Raw genomic sequence first — 25,139 nt, forward strand, 5'->3', positions numbered from 1 at the left:
AGTCTGAATGGAAACAAGGCTGAAAAAGGGTAAAAATTAATTATCACCCCGCATATCAGCTTTTTTTCCCGGGCTTTTGCCTAAAGATCTGGTAAATATCCTAGACTGCCTGTGGCAACTAAAAACTAGTAGAGCTAGTATTCGATTACGAGTGCTTAGATAATGTAAATAGACTACCAATTAAACAATATAACTCTAAGAATAATTTAACATCAATAAACAATTCTTCAAGCTCGGCAACAAGAGAAACCAAGAACGGATCCAAAGAAGTAGGTGTTCTATTTGGGAGGTTGCGTTCTGGGATGAAGGGACGTATAAACATGATCATTTTTGCAACGGTCTTCCTTCTCCATAATGGCTATGTTCAGTTCGACTGACCCTAGAAAGAATGATTTTGAAATTAATACTTGGTAATAAAAATGATAATTGTAATAATATAAACCATAAAAGCTGAAATTTGTTCCTTATTAATCATAACTCGTGCTGATAACATGGAACGAAGTAGCTATGTTGTGAGTGCTCCTCAAGATGAGGAACAAGATATTATCAACCCGAAAAAGGAACTGCGCTGCTCGTTACTGAAAACAACTTTAAAGTCTTTCGTAGTGACACATGTTTCAAAATACTATCAAGCATGTGGTATTAGAGTGATGTTGCCACACTTATCAAAGGTTGAAGTCTGGCTTGCAAGACAGAAGTTGGAAGAAAGATTGGCATCTGAGCCACACGTGGTAGGATTTTTTTCGTGTGGAACCGCACTCTATGACGTTAAGAAAAACAACAATGACGATGAACAGCAAGCCATTGCAGGAGTCACTTTTTGGATCATGTTTGACTGGCCAGATATGGCAATCGAAGTATATGAAAGCCATATAACAAGGGTGGCAATGGACGTCGGACTTGACACTGTCCATTGCAAGGCTGTCAAAGGAAGAGGTAAGAAGTTTATATTTTGTCTGGATTTTCTCTCTGTCAATATTTTTTCATTTCGTAACCCGGCTGGCAAACAACGTTGTTTTAACGTTCATCTAACGTTATATGGACATTCTGAAGTTACATAAACATTTAAACAACGTTGTGTGCCAGCTGGGAAGTAAGATTAAGACAAAAACAAAAAAGGAGGAAGATTTAAGACGTATTGATGACGAAGAGATTTAGCTGGGAGGTCTGGATCTAGCACGTGTGATGTCAAAATTTTGAAAGCAATTTTGTAGCCCGTAACACAATTTAAATTTTTTTGGAGATTTTGAAATTTGCCGACATTGTTTTGAAAACTTATCACTCTTGTCACTGGCTTATCACGCGTTATCACTTGTTATCCACCTTATCACAGCTTTTTGTAGAGAAGAGATTTTTACGGACACTTTGAAATTTGCGGACATCTTTTTTGAAAACTTATCACTCTTGTCACTGGCTTATCACGCGTTATCACTTGTTATCCACCTTATCACAGCATTTTGTAGAGAAGAGATTTTTACGGACACTTTGAGATTTGCGGACATTTTTTTTGAAAACTTATCACTCTTGTCACTGGCTTATCACGCGCTATCACTTGTTATCCTCCTTATCACAGCTTTTTGCAGAGAAGAGATTTTTACGGACACTTTGAAATTTGCGGACATTTTTTTTGAAAACTTATCACTCTTGTCACTGGCTTATCACGCGCTATCACTTGTTATCCACCTTATCACAGCTTTTGTAGAGAAGAGATTTTTACGGACACTTTGAAATTTGCAGACATTTTTTTTGAAAACTTATCACTCTTGTCACTGGCTTATCACGAGCTATCACTTGTTATCCACCTCATCACAGCTTTTTGTAGAGAAGAGATTTTTACGGACACTTTGAAATTTGCGGACATTTTTTTTGAAAACTTATCACTCTTGTCACTGGCTTATCACGCGCTATCACTTGTTATCCACCTTATCACAGCTTTTTGTAGAGAAGAGATTTTTACGGACACTTTGAAATTTGCGGACATTTTTTTTGAAAACTTATCACTCTTGTCACTGGCTTATCACGCGCTATCACTTGTTATCCACCTTATCACAGCTTTTTGTAGAGAAGAGATTTTTACGGACACTTTGAAATTTGCGGACATTTTTTTGAAAACTTATCACTCTTGTCAATGGCTTATCACGCGTTATCACTTGTTATCCACCTTATCACAGCTTTTTGTAGAGAAGAGATTTTTACGGACACTTTGAAATTTGCGGACATTTTTTTTGAAAACTTATCACTCTTGTCACTGGCTTATCACGCGCTATCACTTGTTATCCACCTTATCACAGCTTTTTGCAGAGAAGAGATTTTTACGGACACTTTGAAATTTGCGGACATTTTTTTTGAAAACTTATCACTCTTGTCACTGGCTTATCACGCGTTATCACTTGTTAACTACCTTATCACAGCTTTTTGTAGAGAAGAGATTTTTACGGACACTTTGAAGTTTGCGGACATTTTTTTGAAAACTTATCACTCTTGTCACTGGCTTATCATGCGCTATCACTTGTTATCCACCTTATCACAGCTTTTTGTAGAGAAGAGATTTTTACGGACACTTTGAAATTTGCGGACATTTTTTTTGAAAACTTATCACTCTTGTCACTGGCTTATCACGCTATCACTTGTTATCCACCTTATCACAGCTTTTTGTAGAGAAGAGATTTTTACGGACACTTTGAAATTTGCGGACATTTTTTTTGAAAACTTATCACTCTTGTCAATGGCTTATCACGCGTTATCACTTGTTATCCACCTTATCACAGCTTTTTGTAGAGAAGAGATTTTTACGGACACTTTGAAATTTGCGGACATTTTTTTTGAAAACTTATCACTCTTGTCACTGGCTTATCACGCGCTATCACTTGTTATCCACCTTATCACAGCTTTTTGCAGAGAAGAGATTTTTACGGACACTTTGAAATTTGCGGACATTTTTTTTGAAAACTTATCACTCTTGTCACTGGCTTATCACGCGTTATCACTTGTTAACTACCTTATCACAGCTTTTTGTAGAGAAGAGATTTTTACGGACACTTTGAAGTTTGCGGACATTTTTTTTGAAAACTTATCACTCTTGTCACTGGCTTATCATGCGCTATCACTTGTTATCCACCTTATCACAGCTTTTTGTAGAGAAGAGATTTTTACGGACACTTTGAAATTTGCGGACATTTTTTTGAAAACTTATCACTCTTGTCACTGGCTTATCACGCGCTATCACTTGTTATCCACCTTATCACAGCTTTTTGTAGAGAAGAGATTTTTACGGACACTTTGAAATTTGCGGACATTTTTTTTGAAAACTTATCACTCTTGTCAATGGCTTATCACGCGTTATCACTTGTTATCCACCTTATCACAGCTTTTTGTAGAGAAGAGATTTTTATGGACACTTTGAAATTTGCGGACATTTTTTTTGAAAACTTATCACTCTTGCCACTGGCTTATCACGCGCTATCACTTGTTATCCACCTTATCACAGCTTTTTGCAGAGAAGAGATTTTTACGGACACTTTGAAATTTGCGGACATTTTTTTTAAAAACTTATCACTCTTGTCACTGGCTTATCACGCGTTATCACTTGTTAACTACCTTATCACAGCTTTTTGTAGAGAAGAGATTTTTACGGACACTTTGAAATTTGCGGACATTTTTTTTGAAAACTTATCACTCTTGTCACTGGCTTATCATGCGCTATCACTTGTTATCCACCTTATCACAGCTTTTGTAGAGAAGAGATTTTTACGGACACTTTGAAATTTGCGGACATTTTTTTGAAAACTTATCACTCTTGTCACTGGCTTATCACGCGCTATCACTTGTTATCCACCTTATCACAGCTTTTTGTAGAGAAGAGATTTTTACGGACACTTTGAAATTTGCGGACATTTTTTTTGAAAACTTATCACTCTTGTCACTGGCTTATCACGCGCTATCACTTGTTATCCACCTTATCACAGCTTTTTGTAGAGAAGAGATTTTTACGGACACTTTGAAATTTGCGGACATTTTTTTTGAAAACTTATCACTCTTGTCAATGGCTTATCACGCGTTATCACTTGTTATCCACCTTATCACAGCTTTTTGTAGAGAAGAGATTTTTACGGACACTTTGAAATTTGCGGACATTTTTTTTGAAAACTTATCACTCTTGTCACTGGCTTATCACGCGCTATCACTTGTTATCCACCTTATCACAGCTTTTTGCAGAGAAGAGATTTTACGGACACTTTGAAATTTGCGGACATTTTTTTTGAAAACTTATCACTCTTGTCACTGGCTTATCACGCGTTATCACTTGTTAACTACCTTATCACAGCTTTTTGTAGAGAAGAGATTTTTACGGACACTTTGAAGTTTGCGGACATTTTTTTGAAAACTTATCACTCTTGTCACTGGCTTATCATGCGCTATCACTTGTTATCCACCTTATCACAGCTTTTTGTAGAGAAGAGATTTTTACGGACACTTTGAAATTTGCGGACATTTTTTTTGAAAACTTATCACTCTTGTCACTGGCTTATCACGAGCTATCACTTGTTATCCACCTCATCACAGCTTTTTGTAGAGAAGAGATTTTTACGGACACTTTGAAATTTGCGGACATTTTTTTTGAAAACTTATCACTCTTGTCACTGGCTTATCACACGCTATCACTTGTTATCCACCTTATCACAGCTTTTTGTAGAGAAGAGATTTTTACGGACACTTTGAAATTTGCGGACATTTTTTTTGAAAACTTATCACTCTTGTCAATGGCTTATCACGCGTTATCACTTGTTATCCACCTTATCACAGCTTTTTGTAGAGAAGAGATTTTTACGGACACTTTGAAATTTGCGGACATTTTTATTGAAAACTTATCACTCTTGTCACTGGCTTATCACGCGCTATCACTTGTTATCCACCTTATCACAGCTTTTTGCAGAGAAGAGATTTTTACGGACACTTTGAAATTTGCGGACATTTTTTTTGAAAACTTATCACTCTTGTCACTGGCTTATCACGCGTTATCACTTGTTAACTACCTTATCACAGCTTTTTGTAGAGAAGAGATTTTTACGGATACTTTGAAGTTTGCGGACATTTTTTTTGAAAACTTATCACTCTTGTCACTGGCTTATCATGCGCTATCACTTGTTATCCACCTTATCACAGCTTTTTGTAGAGAAGAGATTTTTACGGACACTTTGAAATTTGCGGACATTTTTTTGAAAACTTATCACTCTTGTCACTGGCTTATCACGCGCTATCACTTGTTATCCACCTTATCACAGCTTTTTGTAGAGAAGAGATTTTTACGGACACTTTGAAATTTGCGGACATTTTTTTGAAAACTTATCACTCTTGTCAATGGCTTATCACGCGTTATCACTTGTTATCCACCTTATCACAGCTTTTTGTAGAGAAGAGATTTTTATGGACACTTTGAAATTTGCGGACATTTTTTTTGAAAACTTATCACTCTTGCCACTGGCTTATCACGCGCTATCACTTGTTATCCACCTTATCACAGCTTTTTGCAGAGAAGAGATTTTTACGGACACTTTGAAATTTGCGGACATTTTTTTTAAAAACTTATCACTCTTGTCACTGGCTTATCACGCGTTATCACTTGTTAACTACCTTATCACAGCTTTTTGTAGAGAAGAGATTTTTACGGACACTTTGAAGTTTGCGGACATTTTTTTTGAAAACTTATCACTCTTGTCACTGGCTTATCATGCGCTATCACTTGTTATCCACCTTATCACAGCTTTTTGTAGAGAAGAGATTTTTACGGACACTTTGAAATTTGCGGACATTTTTTTTGAAAACTTATCACTCTTGTCACTGGCTTATCACGCGCTATCACTTGTTATCCACCTTATCACAGCTTTTTGTAGAGAAGAGATTTTTACGGACATTTTGAAATTTGCGGACATTTTTTTTGAAAACTTATCACTCTTGTCACTGGCTTATCACGCGTTATCACTTGTTATCCACCTTATCACACATTTTAGTAGAGTAAAAATTTCTCTTTTTATCAGGTGTCCGTTCCCTCACTGATGGTTACGTATCATCGCTGTACATTACCCTAAAAAATCAGAATAATGAAACATTGGTCCATCATTATGCCAAATCACAAGTTCGATGCTTGAGGGCGGCTGCAGAACAGGAAGGAATCCCAATCGAAAATGTCGAAATGACTGAAGGTGACAGATACTCGTCGAAGATATTGACTTCCCTTTGGCTTTGTAAATCGATGGATACAAACGTTGCAAAAGAACTTAGGAACGCCGTTGAATGTGTCAAAGGAATGGTGGCTGTGAAATTGGTCGACCTAACTTCTGCAGGTAAAAAGAAATATTCTAATTTCACTGTGTGTTTATTGATTATAGATGAAAGACAGTGATAGGTCGTCTTGGTCTCGTTTTAATCTTTCCTTCATTTTCTTTTCTAAAAATTCAGACCAACCTGTAATGGCTGCCCCAAGACCTGTCACCCGTCTCATGCAGTGCATCACAATGGTGAAGGCTTTCATGAACCAATTTGATTACGCGCTTTTCGATGGCTTTGTCTATAAAAAGGTCCCAGAGGCTAGATATCCGTTTGTCTTTTGTTCTTCGGTCCACAACTTTATCCACTTCGTCTTGGGCAACTCGGAAATGGCAGACCAGATTGTGCAGCATGTAACGCAAATAATCAACTTGTTGTCTGAGAGTGCTTGTCGAATTATCAAACCTTTACAAATTGATTACAACTTCATTGAGGTCACGCCCTATGGCACTTGCTTCAACATCCGTGAGAAATGCTTTCAGCTTGAACCAGCCGATTTAAAAGGTACATAATTATCACTGTCTTTTTTAAGATGACACTGTTTAACATTTAAATGGGTTAAAGTGCTGTCGGAAGACAATCTATAAAATCTATTGTTTCTTCCTCTTATCAGGCTCACCACGCGCGTTTGTCAAGTACTTGTATAATCCAGACAGGACACCACATCCCGAACCATTCATCAAAGGCGTGGAAAACTCTTTTGGAAATCCTAGAATTCGAAAACGGTTTTACAAAAAGTACTACCAGCTATTAATGCATGGCCAGTTTCCACATAAAGAAACCAAATTGTGTTTGGTTGGCCCACCAGATTCAGGGAAGACCAGTTGGTTCACGCCATTTCAAGGCATCATTCCTGCCCGATACATTGCTGGGGTGATGAACGACGGCCGTTTCTCTGCTGCCATGATCGAAAGCAATACTCAGATTGTCATGATGGACGAGTGGACACCCGATTCGCTTTCTTGCGAAGATGCCAAACGTGTTTTACAAGGCGAGTAGTGGTTTTTACACCCATCAATGTACTTGTGGTATTGTTCGAGCGCCTACTCTTTAGAAAATTGAGGTCAGTTTTATTCACTACTGTCTAATTTGCCTTGCTTACCATTCAATTTTGGAACTTTGTGTCTTGCTCACTATCTAAATTCTTTCAATTTACTTCTTCACGTGTTCAGGTGGAATGAACTTCGTCCCACAGAAGCACAAGAACGGATTGAGGATCAATTACAATTCAGGGTTTTTCATCACTACCAACGAGTATCCAGATTTTGGTAATCAGACCGATTGCGATGCCATCCGTAAACGATTGGAAGTATTCCAGACATCATCATTGAAAAGAAGAGACACATCAGTCTCAGGTGAGGGGAACCATTTTATCTGATTATCTTTTTAGTATTTTTCTTCCTAGGAAACAAATTCGAATTGGCTCCGTGTACACTGCTAACCACTTCGAATTTTTCTCGACGATGAAGACGAAGCAAACAATGACGACAACACAGCATTGGTTCAAGCACTCGACCATGCAATCATTCAAGCTGATCGTAACGAAGGAATTCTTTACGAGGACCTCCAGTGGGAAACAGAGCTGTTCGACAATGTAAGCGAGGTCTGTGACACGGATTACATCGAAAAAGTTATCACCCTCGCAGCTAACGTGCATGATGTTTGGGATTCTTTGCAACTGACAGAAAATGCGAAGAATATGTTTAGACGAAGGCTACGAATCAATTGGGAAGGACCCGACACCGTATATGACGCTTGGTTGGTGCGAAAGGGGTATGAACGCTCCTGGTTTGATTATCCTTTACTTTACAGCAAGTATCCTGACTTTGACCCTGAAGCAGAACAAGAGCCACCAACTCAAAAGCCTTTAACTCAACAAGAGGCACGTGCATCTTCGGCAAGTGAGGAATCATTTAGCGAAATCACCTCGTACCAACCACCTAGACCGGAGCTTGTGCCTGAAGACAAAACTCCAACCCGAACGCCACCGTCTTCGCCTAAATTGGTCATACCGGAGAGTCCTGTCATTCCAAAGCCTTCCACAGACAGCGAAAGTTCGATCAACAATGACGTCTTCGACGAACCACCTGCCGTGACATCGTCAGTACCCAATAAAGCAACTAAACTAGTCATAGCTTTCACTAAATGCCCCCACATAAAGATCATGTCAAGCACTTATAAAACATTAATGCATTAAAGATTAAAACATTAAAAAATAATCAGGAATAATTGATTAGACCTTTTTTCAAAGAGGACGTCCTGTTGAATAATTATGTAGTCCAGCCATAAAAACAATGGTAGAGCCATGCATAATTACTGTATCATGCATATTGTAATAATTATGCATGGTTTTATCATTGTTTTTCTGCTGGACTACATAATTATTCAACAGGGTGGCCTCTTTGAAAAAAGGTCTAATATTGATTGATTGGTTGATTGATTGATTGGTTGATTGATTGATTGGTTGATTGATTGATTGATTGATTGATTGATTGATTGATTGATTGATTGATTGATTGATTGATTGATTGATTGGTTGATTGATTGAGGCATTTGCTTGAAAAAAAAAATTATATTCCATTAACAAAATACTTGAAGAATTCGCAACTTGATAATTTAATAAAATTTAAGGAAAATTGGAAAAGCTTCTCAAAAATATAGGTATTTAAAAAATTTCTTACATAGGGTGAAATAGAAACCAATCCTAGTTAAGGCCCGGCCTCCACTTGCGTACGCTGTGATTGCACTTCTCAAACAAAATCTTCTATTTTATTGGTCAAAAGAAAAATAAAGGAATGCCATTGTGGTCCATTAAGACGTACAGCCAAGAAAAGTTGAAATGCGCCTAAATTTTTTTTCAAGTGCATAGTACTTTTTCATGATGCAATCTTTTCTCCAAATTAAAAGGATTGAAGCCATTAGGATGATCGCAGCGTAGACAATGAAGAGACGTGCCTTCGGGAAGCTAGACTTTTTGAGTTTATAGCTATATATACTTTCACTTTATGGTGTTTCTGTATGACTGTCTGTGTACCTAGTCTAACCACCGTTAAATGCCTTAGGGAAGGTCCATCCTAACTTGGAAAGCCAGAATTGGAGCTATTTCACCAAACCACTGGAGCGTAAGTTATTTAGGCTATCACAACTGCATGAAAAAGTTGAATGTGCGCATGTAAAGTTAAACGAATGTAAACAAACTTTTTGCAGGTTTTTGCAATAGATTTACCACACTGAAAAAAACAGAGAAAAAACTCTAAGTGAGGTAAATCTATTTTGAAGACCCCCAGAAAAAGTTTATTGATTGACATTCAACATTCGTTCAACCACTTTTGGATTCAACTTTACATATGCATACATTCAACTTTTTTGTACTTTGCCGGTATCTTGTTTTACTAAGTTAAGAAGGACTTTCTCGAGTTACGACCATATGATGGTATTTAAAACTCGAGAAGCTCTATAAACAATAAAAGGTAGTTATTAATAAAATAAAAGACAAAGATAAATTAGAGTTTGAATAAAAATATCAAATGTACATTTGAAAACTTGAGCAAATTTCTTTAAAGATTCCGGAAAATGAATTGAAGTCATTGCTGAAATGAAATTCTGACTAAATTACAGTAGTTATTACTCAGTTTCAAAGACAAGAAACAAAATTTGACATACAAAACACTTTTTCCAGTCAATGAATCAGCTCATCATCATAGCCAGTCTGCCATTTTGTTTGTTTTGATTTGCACAAGTAATATTGTAATTCGTGTTATATCATACACTGTTATGATTTGCATTTATAACACTCGCTTCAGCTTTTCAAAGTTAAATCAAAACTAAAATTGTAATATGTAATAATGGTAATAGCATATAACGTAATATGAAAATATGTATACTACCGTCCCGGACAATTACGGAAGAGACTAACTACGGGGATGCTTGGGCGACAAAACAAACAAACGCGCAACAAAATTTCGAGATTCCAGTCCAATATCTATGCGTGAAACTATGAGTGCCTCCTCGTCGCTACGCTCCTGCGGGGGCAAAGAAGATCACTCAGTCTCAAAAGATGCACATCGACAATCTTCGACCAATCCCATCAGCTGGTAACTCTCACAAGCGACGAAGAAGAAAGAGCCAGCAAGAAGGTCAAAGGTAGCGACTCGGACTCGTCAATTGAATTTGATGTGACCAGGAAAGTGGATGGCACTGAAATTCCCATCATCAACGTACCGTCATCAACTTCTAGTGACAGCGACTGATATTCTCGTTTGTAAATTGGTCTTTATTTTTTAAATTTGGTATAAAAATAAAGCTTTATGAAAGGTTTACATTATTAGACTTCTTTTCGTCTTCCCTTACACAAATTTTCAATTCTTAAAGAACTGTGACGGTGCGGATAAAGGGTGTGATTACGGAAGATAAGCTTGGGATAAGGAAGAAAAGCAAATCGAAAGTGTCCGCCAAATTTACACTCTAAAAATGCTGTGATAGTGGGGATAAGCAGTGATAACGAGTGACAAGCTGGGATAAGAGGGGAATAAGATTTTCAAAGTGTCCGATAAAAGCATTTTCAATGTCCGAAATACTTTGCACCTCAGAATTAAGGGATAAGACGGATAAGCAGTGATAACGAGTGACAAGCAGGGGATAAGAGGGGATAAGATTCTCAAAGTGTCCGCGAAAAGTATGTTCAATGTCCGAAAGACTTTGCACCTCAGAATTAGGGGATAAGACAGATAAGCAGTGATAACGAGTGACAAGCAGGGGATAAGAGGGGATAAGATTCTCAAAGTGTCCGCGAAAAGTATACTCAATGTCCGAAAGACTTTGCACCTCAGAATTAGGGGATAAGACGGATAAGCAGTGATAACGAGTGACAAGCTGGGGATAAGAGAGGATAAGGTTTTCAAAGTGTCCGCGAAAAGTATTCTCAATGTCCGAAAGACTTTGCACCTCAGAATTGAGGGATAAGACGGATAAGCAGTGATAACGAGTGACAAGCAGGGGATAAGAGGGGATAACATTCTCAAAGTGTCCGCGAAAAGTATGTTCAACGTCCGAAAGACTTTGCACCTCAGAGTTAGGGGATAAGACGGATAAGCAGTGATAACGAGTGACAAGCAGGGGATAAGAGGGGATAAGATTCTCAAAGTGTCCGCGAAAAGTATGTTCAATGTCCGAAAGACTTTGCACCTCAGAATTAGGGGATAAGACAGATAAGCAGTGATAACGAGTGACAAGCAGGGGATAAGATTCTCAAAGTGTCCGCGAAAAGTATGTTCAATGTCCGAAAGACTTTGCACCTCAGACTTAGGGGATAAGACGGATAAGCAGTGATAACGAGTGACAAGCATGGGATAAGAGGGGATAAGATTCTCAAAGTGTCCGCTAAAAGTATGCTCAATGTCCGAAAGACTTTGCACCTCAGAATTAGGGGATAAGACGGATAAGCAGTGATAACGAGTGACAAGCAGGGGATAAGAGGGGATAAGATTCTCAAAGTGTCCGCGAAAAGTATGCTCAATGTCCGATAATATTTTAATATATTCATAGGAGATCAAACTGAGAAGAAAATTCGAATGTAGAATAGACTGGACGTAATAGCGCAACATCGAATTAACATCAAAACTAAAATCTTTTCAATGTTATATGAATGTTATGTATGTTATATACAAAGAATACATATTAAAAAACATTGATTATACCATATACTATGTCATATCTCATTTTATCTTGTGCATCACCTTGGGTATGATAAAAAGAATTGATGGAAATAGCATCAATGGGATTATATTTTATAAATGTTTCAATATCTTTCACCCCTGCTTTGTATTTTTGATAAAGCGACGTCACTATTTTCATATCTCTAAAACAGCTCTCTTGAAGTATTTATTGTTTTCAAAACCTGTCAATATATATCCACTTGCAGCGTCAGCATCCTATTATGCATGAAAAATATTTTGATGTTAATTGGTGGAAAAAATCTCATACTTTGAGATAGCGTCATTATTTACATAATTTAAGTGTCATTTGTTGTCAATATTTGGGGTTATTTGTTGTCAATATTTATTTTTGAAGGAGGGGGATTGGACCGAGCAAGCGGTCGATTTGATTTTAGTAAAAATTGACTTTGTATGAATTTTTAAACTGATTTTGAAAAATAATTTTGATATTAAAATTTTTTTCGAAGCTTTATTTCATATGGTCGACATTGAAAATGTTTCTTTTTTTCAAGGAAGGGGCATTGAGGCGAGCACGTGGTATATGACTTTTTAATCTTAAAAATTGAACCTTGATAGATATTTTGAAAATATTTTTGAGAAAGGGATTGGGTCGAGCACGTGGATTATTTTTTTTTTCTCCTTTTTTTGACGTTTGATTTTAAGTGTCAATCTTTTTAAAAGAAATTTAATTTTGAATCTGAAAAAAAACTTCATACATCTCAACCTTGGCTTTTACGGACGTTTTCAGTATTTATGGGTTTTTTTTATTTACAGTCGCTTTCCATTTCTTATCCTCCTTGTCACAGGCTTATCACTCGTTATCACTGCTCATCCGCCTTGTCACAGGTTTTTGAAATAAAAGGATTTTTCGGACGTTTTTTTATTTTTTACGGACACTTTCAGATTTCTTATCCTCCTTGTCACAAGCTTATCACTCGTTATCACTGCTTATCCGCCTTGTCACAGGTTTTTGAAATGAAAGGGATTTTTCGGACGTTTTTTTACTTTTTACGGACACTTTGAGATTTCTTATCCTCCTTGTCACAGGCTTATCACTGGTTATCACTGCTTATCCGCCCTGTCACAGGTTTTTGAAATAAAAGAATTTTTCGGACGTTTTTTATTTTTTACGGACACTTTTAAATTTCTTATTCTTCTTGTCACAGGCTTATCACTCGATATCGCTGCTTATCCGCCTTGTCACATGTTTTTGAAATGAAAGGATTTTTCGGACGTTTTTTTTTTACGGACACTTCGACAATCTATTCTCCCCTGTATTTTTCAATTTTATTTTATGGCCTATAATTCTCTTTCAGGTGTTCGTTCTATCAATGACAATTTCGTGGCATCACTGTTCATTGTGTTAAAGGACGACAATGATGAAACGATATTACACCACTTTGCTAAGTCTCAAATGAAGTTTGTGAAAGCTGAAGCTGAACGAAAAGGAATTAACCTGGAGACAGTTATGATGGGGGAAGGTGTTCGCTACTCATCAAAACATCTGACATCATTGTGGCTCACCAAGTCGAAGGATTCGAATGTTGCGAAAGAACTGAAGAACGCTGTCCAGTCTTGCAGAGGATTGATCGAAATGAAACTTGTTGACTTCACTTCTGCAGGTGAGAAATTTTCCAATTTGTTTTCTGGCTTTTTTACTGACCAAAGTGTCCTGGTGCTAAGTTGTTTTGTTACGCTCATTGCTTGCATCAATTTAAAGTGTCTTAATTTTTTTTTTACTTCACAGAAGAGCCAGTGGTCGCAGCTTTGAGACCAGTCAGTCGGTTTATGTAGAGTATCAAATCCGTCAAAGTGTACATGCACTTCATTATGGTTTGTACGACGGTAGCGTGAGAAAGTTCCACAATCGAAATTCACCTACGTCTATTGCTCATCCGTGCACGATTTCATTCATTTCATTCTCGGAAATGACGACGTTGCGAATACCATATCACAGCATGTTCAGCAAATTATCAGTCTTCTTTCTTTTAAGAAAGCCAATTTCAATCGACTACAACTTCAACGTGCTTCAACATTGCCAAGAAGTGTTTCGAGCTGGAACCTCGTGATTTGGAGGGTAAGCAAATCTGAATTAAACCTACTTAAATTTTCTTTTTCTGATTTGGCGAATTCTAGTAATTTTGTGAGTCTAGCGTGTGCTTCTCGGAAGTGAATAGTCATTTTGCGTATGTTGCTGGTTTTGTTCCATTTGGTTGAAAGGGATTTAGTGATTCAAGAAAAATTCCCTATTATTTTCTCGTCCAGGTTCCCTGAGAGCATTTGTCAAGTACGCATATGACGCAAACAAGAGACCGTATCCCGAACCTTTTATCAAGGGCGTTGAAAACTCATACGGAAACCCTGTGGTCAGGAAGCGCTTCTACAAGAAGTATTACCAGTTGCTTGTTCACAAACAGTTCCCTCACAAGGAGACGAAATTGTGTTTAGTGGGCCCTGCGGACTCGGCCAAAAGCAGTTGGTTTTCTCCCTTCAAGGGCCTCATTCCAGCTCGCTACATAGCTTTAGTCATGAACGACGGACGCTTCTCAGTTGCTCTAATCGACGACCAAACTCAGATTGTGATGATGGATGAGTGGACGCCAGACAGTCTCTCTTGTGAAGACGCCAAAGGAGTGTTCCAGGGTGAGCGGTACTTTTCTTTTTTTTGTAGTTTCCTCGTCTCTTCATCACTTTTCTTGTGGTCCTGCCCTACCTTAGAAGATTCTGCGCTTTCGAGGCCTTTAAGCTAGCACGTAGAATTTCATTTGTCTCGTTTACTAGAGTTTACTCAAGTTTGATTTGACTTTTTTTCTAATGTTTAATGGCACTTTTTCCTTCTTTGATCTTCAGGTGGAATGAACTTCCTTCCTCAAAAGCACAAGGAAGGCCTGAGAGTCAATTACAATTCAGGATTTTTCATTACCACTAACGTTTACCCAGACTTTGGCAATGAAATCGACAATGAAGCTATTCGAAAGCGGCTTGGCGTATTCCGGACATCTTCCCTTAAGCGAAAAGACCCTTCGGTCGAAGGTGAGCTAATTATTGATCATATTTACAATCGACATATCCACCAAAAAATTAAGCCTCTTTTTGCGCCTTCACAGTCAGCTAAGTAATATAAACAAAGAATCTAATAAGGATATCATTGCTGCTTCAATAAAATTTTTATCGTCCCATTCTTTCACCGACTATATGTTCATTATTGATGTTTTCAGGCTGGCTCCGTATCAACTGTATGGAGGTGTTCCATTACTTGGCCGAACAGCTCAAACACGAACCAATCTTCGACACACCAACACACAGATGGAATGGTGCGGGTGCTGCCGAAGAGATGGGAGCAGTCTTCGACGATTTTGATTTCAGCCCGATGGATTTGATGTTGGCAGACGAAAAGGCGGAGTTCTCTTTGAGCCAGACCCCAAACATCCCGCCTCACAATGTTCAGACAGCAGATTCAGATGTGCCATCATCGACCAGCACCTCCAACGACAGTGCAACAGTCGAAGCAATTGATCACGCGATCATGGAGGCAGACCGTGTTGAAGGCGTGTTATACGAAAATCTCTTGTGGGACACGCCACTTTTCATCGGAAAAGTGTGACGAAGAGTACGTGCAAAAAGTGGTCTAGAGCTTGAGCTTCAGCTTGCATCAAACAACGAAGGATGTTGGGACGCTCTGCACATATCTGACAAGGCAGTGGCAATGTTCCAGCGCCGAGCTCGCGTGTTCTGGGATGGCCCTGACACAATATACGATGCGTGGCTGGTACGCAAGGGTTACGAACGACCATGGTTCGATTACCACCTCATGAATTGCTCGTTTCCAAGCTTCGATCCTGACGCCGAACAACAGCTACAACTTCCACTAGTCTTACCACTGAAAGAAAGTTTGGACCAGTCCAAAGCAGAGCAAGCGACGTCAAACGAACAACAATCAGAGGAAATCAATTTGCCTTCAACTTCAACTGCAAACCAATCAGAGGAGGATTCATTGAAAGAGATCACGTCAAATCAGCCACCTAGAGAGGGAACCAATTCGGCTTCCACTTCAACTGCAAACCAATCAGAGGAGGAACCATTGAAAGAAATCATGTCATATCAGCCACCGAGAAAGGACCAAACCAGAGGCAACGAGAATTCCGATGCGAATTGTACTGTCAGCCCTTCTCCTCCTCCTATCCCTCCATCGCCTGTAGAGCAACCAGACAGGATTTCTGAAACATCAATATCTGACTTGAGTGAGCAAGAAACTACACCCTCCATCAAAAAGTCTTCTTCGCAAGGGGCAACCATAATAGACCAGGTAATGACTCACCGTCGCGCCACCTTTTGATAGAAAATGTGTCATATTAATTTTAGGGTGCTCTTATATATAGTATTTATGAAACCAGGTGGTTTACGGGCTAAATAAGTGGCTTTCAGGTTTTACAGGTGGTCTTTCAGGGGTCGGTAAGCACAAAATTTACGATATTTCTAGCCTGGGGTTGGTCACGAAAATATGCCATATCTCAAAATCCATTCTTTCGATTTATTTTTAAATTTGCAAACGTGTAGCTCTATAACTAGAAATGATTCATGAAAAAATTCAGAAATTTTAACCCAGTCAGTCATAATTTACAGACCGGAATATTCAATTTTTTGCTTTTTTTCATGATTTTTCCGAAAAATGGTATCATCTTCTTTCAAGCAGCCTAGATCTTCACAGAGTTGGTCAAGATATGTCTTTGCTTGTCTACCACGTGTTTTGAAACCGTGATTTGGTTGCCAAAGGACAAGATTGCTTGCCAGCTCATCTTTGCTCCTAAAACAATTTCTAGCGAACCTGAGACGTGTGTCCTTCAATGTTCGGCCTATTGGTGGAAGATCTCCGTTGAGTAATCTCTTTGTTGGATGTGTTCTCTCCTAGAAATATTCAGAACTGCCCGAAGCATTTTCGTATACGCAGCTTGAGAGTTTTAGTCAGGGTTCACGAGGTAGCTCCATGTTGAAGAACTGACTTGACTGTAACTCTGTAAAGAAATTCCTTTTTAATTTTGCTGATAGTTAGATTTCCATACTTTATCCAATTTGTTGAGGGCTGACCAGGCTTTCTCTAGTCTGATTTCCATATCTCGTTTCGTAGAGGAAATGTTACTGCTAAGGTAGGTAAATTATTGAACTTCTTGATGTTTTGGTTTGTTCGGGATTCATATGGGGGGGGGGGGGTGTCTACGGCTTGTCTGTTGTTTTGGAGTAAAGTCAAGATTGTATTATCTTTGGTTGCTTTCCTCATTATGTAATCAAGGCAAATTACAAAGAGGTATGGTGCGAGTGTGTCACCTTGCAATACTCCTTTGGTTATGTTAAAGAAATCCGTGTCACCGTCTGGAGATCTGACCAAGGATCTTGTATTTTTGAGCATCATTATTGCTGAAACTGTTTCTTCAGGTGTGCCATATGAGAGTAAGATCTGTTTCATTTTGGTTCTATTCATAGAATCGAATGCTTTAGAAAAATCGATAAATAGAAGGACAACTGGGGGATTCTTTTCTTTTGCCCCTTCAATTAATCTACGAATGGGTAAGATCTGGCCGTTAGTTGATCTGTTTTGTCGGAAGGCATTTTGTTTTTTTCGCAATAACGGATCAATGTGTGTTCAAAGTCTATTCAATAGCATGGTATTGTAAATTTTAGCTGCTATTCCTCGATAGTTGGACGCAACACCAAGGTCTCTTCTTTTTGGGAAAAGGAAGAATACATCCTTCTCTCCATTTGTCAATTTGCTGGCTTTGATAGACCCAGCTACAAATAAGTGACAAAAGGATATCATTGAAGTTTCTTAGCCTCCAAATTTCAGCGGGTATGTTGTCTAAGCTACTTTATCATTTAGGGCTTTAAGTTTTGCGTTATTGGATGATTTTCGGCCTGTTATATCATTGATTATTTTCCAGGCTTCAGAATATTTTTAGTTCATGGATTTTTATGCAATGTCATCAATTTTCTGGTTTAGATAATTTGCTTGTATTTTCAAGGTCAATCCTTGCAGATAAGTATTTATTGATGTTGGTCTGGGAAGGGTTTGAGTTCTTTACTTCTGCGCATTTGCGGAACTTATCTTGAATTTCGTTTTTGATGGTGCCTCGGCAACGTATCTTGGAAGTGCATTCCATGTGGAGATTGTACTGTAGAAGAAAGACACTTATAATCATCTGTAAAATTCAGTTTGAACTGGTCTAAATACTTTCGACATGGGAGCATCCTTCTTATCAGCTTGGTTGAATTGTTTTGTGATCGTAAATATGAACATGTTTGAAGATCTGCACCATATCACAGAACGACAGTCTGAGATCCAGGGATGGGAGCTGGAGTCGTCTCAATATGTCAGTATACGTGAGATTCGCAATGTGTTTGACTAACCTTGTCGATTTACAAGATGATAATCATTGATTTTGTATTCATTTCACCATATTTTGGTTTGATTTCACAGATGGCTATGAAATGTGGGCGTTCTTCTGTTACTTCGGCTTGTACTTTGGATTAGAAGAAAGCTTAATTCAACTCCCCGATACTATTTTAATGTCGTTGTTCTAGCCTCACACTGATGGTAATTTGCTACGTCAAATTTTTGTGATGTTATTTCCATAAACAGGTTGCCAATGAATTCACTTTTTACACACTTCAAACATTAACTTTTGGATAGAATGAATATCATATTCTATGTATATTAACTGGCCCTTTTAAGCCAGCCCTATTGGCGTTATTCTTCCGTTGCTAGCGTAAGGGGATGGCATTAATTTGGGGTCGTGTTAAAAATGACTAAAATTTATCTGTGGCGTAATAAAAGGTACTCCAATCGTACCAAGAGAAGCGAGTGCAGAAAGCGTTTTAACTTTCATGTAGAATAGGAGCAAGCGCAGCGAGTTAACGATTCTTCACTTTACGTCGATTGTCTTTTGTGTTTCCATTTTGAATAGTTGATGGTTTTATACTTCTAGAATGGAATAAAGGAATTCCCCTCTGTCTACTAGTTCCAGTTTGCGCCACAATTAGTTTTTGGTGGTGTTGAGATGCTAGTGTTACCCGGGGGGGGGGGGGTACTAGGGCAAAATGGGTTACGGGGATGCTCCGCTGGTCAGGGTACCTTTTTTAACCTCCACGAGTCCCTGGTAGGGTCGCAAAAACACCAAAATAGAAAAATCAGTCCCTCGTAGGGTGCCTATTTTTGGAAAATTTTGGGAAAAAGTAGAAAATTTTGGAATTTCAGTCCCATTCAGGGTCGCTTTTTTCGCAAATTTCGAGTCCCACGCAGGGTCCATTTTTCGAACCTCGGCGGAGCACAACAACAAGTAGTGAAAAAGGTACGAGGCGGACTTGAGCAATGCAAAAATGCTAAAATTTTGGATAATTAGTGAATCCCTGTTTTTTTGTTTTTTTTTTAATTAAAATTTGATTTTCATTTTTACAATTGGGCCTACGAATGATTCAAAAAACACTTCAGTTGAGCCAGTTCAGAGATTCCATTGTATGATCCCAAATATTGTAAATTATTTCTCGTTTAGATCCGTTTGCAATCGAAAATTGTGGAGATGACAAAAATACTGAAACTGGTGAGACTCTACTCTATTTCTTCTGAAAAGAGCAAATTTGAACTTGTGTAGATAATGATTGAATTTTGAAATCATATTCTTTCATTTTTCTAGGCATTTTTGAATTCTTTTTGACAAAATTACATTACTCGGCACTAATTTTTGCGTTTGACAACCAAAGTCTCGTACACCTGGTCATAAAGGTTTATTCTAAAAATTGAAAAATGCCAATGGGGGTGGGGTCTGTGGGTAATTGTCCTAGGGGCTTTTTCACGGGGGAAAATTGTCCTGGGGGCTATATTGCCCTAGAATTACTATTTGACAGTTTGCTGAACATAATGAAGTGAATTATTCAGATTCCCAGGGCTGTGGAATTTCGCTTATTGTTTTCTGTAATAAAAGTAGTTCTGGTTCTCAGAATGGTAGAAAAAACCACAGTGCACAGAGCTGCGAAATTTTGTAGCGCTTGGCAGTTTTAGGTAGAAGATTGGGCTCTGACCATGGTCGAAAAATTGGTTATGAGATTTGAGGATAAAACTTTTGAGTGCCTTGACATTAGTATAAAACTGCCTTTATAAGTTGCTTTTGAATTTATTTTATCAAGAGTAATAAGGAATTCAATAACAAAAATGACGTTATGAACCTTGACAAGACGTTAATAAAATGTTATCGGCGATCCAAAAAAAATATCTGCAATCTGATTGGTTAAGAAGAGTACAATATATCTTGTATCTTACATGTAAAAAATATAAATTGACGAAAAGATGTTGTTGCGCTTTCTTCCAACACAAAAAGTTTATGTTTTGGGTCACCGATAAACCAGTTATCAGACATTTTCTCGTACAATCAGTGGCGTTGTAGCAGGGGGGGCCGGGGGAGCCACGCACCCCCCCAGCGGAGCTTTTCTGAAGGGGCGCCGAAGAGCAAGGGGCGCCAAAAGATTTTTTTAAACGCCCCAATCTTAAAAATCATACTTTATACTCCTGAAATTGCGCCCAGGACCAATTTTACTGAGATAATTTTAAATTACTTGCAATTTTTTTCTCGCTCGCTTCGCTCGCAATAAAGTTAATTGGCAACTTCTTTGTAATATAGCTAATTTACAAGTTTTTTTGTGTACAATATAGCATTATTGAATAAAAATCTAACCGCGCCCCAATATCAATTTCCTGACAACAATATTGAAACCATGAAACATCAATTTGAAACTGTGTAATTTGACAAAAAGTCGATACAAATTTTACAATTACGCAAACCTATTAATTTTCCTGAATCTCCGCAACTTGCTGAACTGTAACGGTGGCCATTCAATACTAAATTTGAGGTATTTTAAAGGCTTTGATAATTTGGTAAAAATTCAAAAGTTTGGAAGTTGCTAAGCAATTTTTTCCTGAAAATCCATGACAACTCAGGACCTGAGTCGAAGATTGAAGATTTTGCGCCATTCATTTTCTTTCTACCTGTCAAAATTTAACCATTTATTTTCATTTATTACTTTTTAGTTGTCACGATACCAAGGGCAAAAAAGACTGCGGGTGGTGCAAGAGTATACGATAAACTTCACGCATGCTATTATTGTGGAAAGTCAGACGAGCTGAATTTTTGGAGGCATATGACGACCCGACATAAAGACGAAGAATTAGTGAAAGAAATCATGTGTCTCCCAGCAAGTGACAAGGCAAAACAAATAGATCTTCTGCGTTTTAAAGGAGACAATAACCACAACGTCAAAGTCCTAAAAGTTGGTGGCGAACTGATAGTTCTTCGTAGACTGCAAGAGTCTGACATCGTTTCAATTAAAGATTACATACCTTGCCAGTTTTGTCTGGCTTTCATTACAAAGCAAGAGATGTGGCGGCATCATAAAACTTGCAAGTTTACAAATGGAAGAACTGGAAGTGTCAGAATATCGAAGATTCTATTATTTTCGAGTCAATCAGTCGCGTCCACCTGTTCCGATGAACTACGCTTAATGGTGTTAGACAAAATGAAACACGATGATATCCATCAGATCGTAAGAAAGGATGAAATCATTTTGAAGTACGGATCTTTCAAACTTGAAAACTCTGGACTTCGCAGACAACATACAATAAGCGAAAGAATGAGATTGATAGGTCGACTTGTTAGAGAATTGAGAGATTCACTGGGCAAGGATGATCTTAAACTTCAAGATGCTTTAAAACCACAGCATTTCGATGATATAGTCATGGCAACAAAGAAATTAGGTGGTTTTTCTGTAACGACCCAGGAAGGGGAACCAGTTTCCTCCTTCAGTGTGCCACCCACGCCTTTGAAAATTGGCTACACGGTGATAAAGTGCGCAGAGCTGCTCAGAGGGATGGCCATACGGAATGGTAACAGTGCGTGTGAAGAAGCCGTGAAAAGATTCATAAAACTTTATGAAATGGAGTGGTCTCAAAAAATCAGCACTGTTAGCCTGAGAACCTTGGGTACAAATAAATTTGTGAAATCAAACGCGTTACCAATAACGGAAGATCTGTTAAAACTAAGAACGTTCCTACAAACAGGAATCCGTGCTTGTACGATGAAATTGGATGAGGAAGTATCTCTCCAGAATTGGAGAAACTTGGCCGAAATGGTGGGTACGAGGTTGACGATGTTCAACAGACGCCGTGCCAGCGAAGTTTTTCAACTCATGATATCGAGGTATAATAACCGTGAAGAATATACCAAGGAGCATTTGAAGGATATCGAAGAAACCTTGTCCCCACTGGAGCGAAATTTGATGAAAAGGTTTTTAATTTCTTTCGAAAAATTTTAATTTCCTTGACTTTTCCCAGAACACCCATTCCTTCGCTACCTTAAGGGAATAAATTGGGCTGCTCCATTAAATTTCCATACACGGGGGTGGACGAATCTTTTCAAGCCAAAAAAAGATTCTTAGAAATGTGTGGATACTACATGGAAACTGGCAAAAACCCTTGGGAGAATTATTTCCATACTTTAAAGCGAGGGTGGACGAACTGAAATCGGTCTTTTACCCCCTGGAAATCTCAGAATAACCTTTTACCCCTGGAAATTCTTCTCAGATTACCCCCTTGAAATGTTCGTCCACCCCCCCCCCTGTATGATATACTTTATGACAAACTTTCGTCGCGAATTTTCGCGAATTTTGCCCCTTTTTGCGAAAGTAAATGTCTTTAAAAATTCTAGGAAGGGCCATTTGCGAAAGTTTATGCTCGCGAAAAATTCTTGACAAAATAAAAAATCTTTTATGGCACTTTTTAGCCTGCTAATAGACTAATAAGTTAAAGGACAAATGTTTCAAGCCAATCCAAGAAGTATTTTTTCATGTGAAAATTTTCAATTTTGCGTCTTGATTCGCGAAAGTTTATGCTCGCGAAAAATATTTTCCGTTAAATTCGCGAAAGTAAATGTCGGAATTTCGCGATTTTTTGTCCTCGCGAAAGTTTCTGCTCGAGAAAGTTTGTACGCCTAAAGTAAAATGGAATGGCCCATTTTGACGGGGATTACATTTCGCAAATTTTGGCTTTTTCGCGAAATGTAATCCATCACGAAAATTTTCAAACTCTCATCTCTCGCGTAAAATTTAATCCTTGCGAAAATTAAGTTTTTTAATAATTCGAATTAATTTCATTCCACGTAGCCGTTCGAGTTAATGAAACTCTACTGTACACACAAAATCTCGTAAACAAACTAATGAAAATATGAAAAAATTCGCCAATTCGCGAAATTAAATCCTCGCGAAAATTTGCAGTCGAAGTTAGTCGCGAAAATAAGTCCTGCGAAAATTAAATTATTTCGCGAGGGAAGCTGTCTCGCGAAAATTAATTCCCTAAGGTAATGACTTTCTGGTCTCTAATAGACGTCCACCCTGCAAATAATTCAGAAAGTTTTCCATTCGGCAAAAACCCATGAAGTACATTCATTCGTTCATTAATCATCTGCTTTATTTTTAGCATGAATCTGGTTCATGTAAGTGGGAAGCGTGGACGACAAGTTCCGATTCTCTTTAACCAAGAAGAGAAAACAGCGTTGGACTTGCTAATCAAAGTTCGGGCGAGCGTAGGCATATCTCCAGACAACATTTACATTCTAGCCGCACCGACAAGGAACTCTAAAAACCACCTTCGTGACAATGATTTCTTGAGGAAAATTGTGGCAGAAATCCCCAATCTGGTTGAACCAAATCGGATAAAATCAACCGATCTGAGAAAGTACTGTGGTACTGTGTCTCAAATAATCGACTTCAATGAAAATGGCATGAGATGGTTGGCCGACCATATGGGTCATAACTTGGATTTTCACAGAGAATTTTATCGTTTACGTGAGTCAACAGTTGAGCTTGCCAAAGTTTCGAAACTACTCATGGCAATGGATGAGGGTGTCGGAAATCACACTAGAAGGTGACTGTTTTTCTATATAAACGGTTTGAAAAAGACTTAGCGATAATGGTATACTTTTAAAAATACCATGGAGGTCCTTTAAATTGACCGATATTCGTCAATCCATCTATTTGTTTGTATATTCCCAGAGTTTCTCAAGATCGACTCGTTAGTTTCCTCTGATTTTGTATTGCTCTGATTCGTATTGTTATATGAAGCAAATCGACCATTCCCAAAATCTGACATCTGATCCAGAAACACCTCTAAAAAGATCCCGTTTCTTGAAAGTTTATTCATTCATTAGTTTTTCTTTGATTTTTTCGCATATATACACTTTTTATAAGATCAAGAAAATTTCTGTTGAAGCTCAACCATCCTTAATTTTTCAGCACGTTTTTAGCCTCCAATTGTTTTTATTCTGTTCTTATTTTCAAAGCAAATTTGGGAGTTTTCTAAATTCTAGGTTTTCTTGCTTTTTACCTTTTTATCTCTACACGCTTTTTTTTATAAGAATGGTCATTTCATCATGGATATTCTTAACTTTTTTGGGAAAATCATCCGAAAATATTCTTACAACATTCTTAGGTTAGGATCCTTATTGACAATTTATAATTTAAAATGGTCTAAAAATGGCATTTTTAGTTTGAGTAGCAAAATTCTATGATGGTGATATTCTTAGCATATTCTTAATTTTTTTGGCCATTTTCATCATGGACATTCTTATAAAGTGTATTCTTATAAAAAAAAATCGTGTACCTAAGTCCTGATTTGGTTAAAATTCAGTTATTCAAGGCTGATGGTTGTTCTTAAATTGCTCTTATTTTTTGGCATCATTATAACGGCCTCAAATCATTCGAAAACTATTTCCCGAAAATGCTTCTTTAAGAAATGTTGATGATTCAGCCAAGAACATAGCCTGGATAGCCAAGCTCAAAATTTTAGAAAAAACAAAAATTAACTCAACATACAATGTTCTAAAATTATAGAGCTTGGTCTCCCTAGAGAATGAAAGAGAAAACTCATGTTTCCTAGCCAACCCAGGGCAGCAAAACAGAAATTAATAAAAAGCAGTCTTACAAGATCTAAAACTATTTAAAACATCCAAAGATTACACCAAAGTCCATAAAAAAGTTTGCATGCATTATCATGACCAACCATGTTTTCTT

General features: G+C 37.9%; 2 protein-coding genes across 2 annotated transcripts; both read left to right on the top strand.

Annotated features, from left to right (window-relative positions):
• Positions 1-445: 445 nt before the first annotated feature.
• Positions 446-8,521, top strand: LOC136821244 (uncharacterized). Its single transcript, XM_067077474.1, has 6 exons — positions 446-936; positions 6,036-6,341; positions 6,457-6,828; positions 6,938-7,315; positions 7,497-7,679; positions 7,794-8,521. Exons 1-6 carry the CDS (start codon positions 492-494, stop codon positions 8,519-8,521), a joined length of 2,412 nt encoding a protein of 803 aa, XP_066933575.1. The 5' UTR covers positions 446-491.
• Positions 8,522-18,268: 9,747 nt separating this feature from the next.
• LOC136821245 (uncharacterized) lies at positions 18,269-23,998 on the top strand. Its single transcript, XM_067077475.1, has 4 exons — positions 18,269-18,410; positions 19,580-19,627; positions 21,109-22,360; positions 23,548-23,998. The coding sequence occupies exons 1-4, from the start codon at positions 18,269-18,271 to the stop codon at positions 23,996-23,998; spliced, it is 1,893 nt and encodes a 630-aa protein (XP_066933576.1).
• The last annotated feature ends 1,141 nt before the right edge of the window (positions 23,999-25,139 follow it).

Source organism: Clytia hemisphaerica, unplaced genomic scaffold, assembly GCF_902728285.1.
Source record: "Clytia hemisphaerica strain Z4C2 unplaced genomic scaffold, Clytia hemisphaerica genome assembly, whole genome shotgun sequence".
In the NCBI taxonomy this organism is placed as follows: Eukaryota; Metazoa; Cnidaria; class Hydrozoa; order Leptothecata; family Clytiidae; genus Clytia; species Clytia hemisphaerica.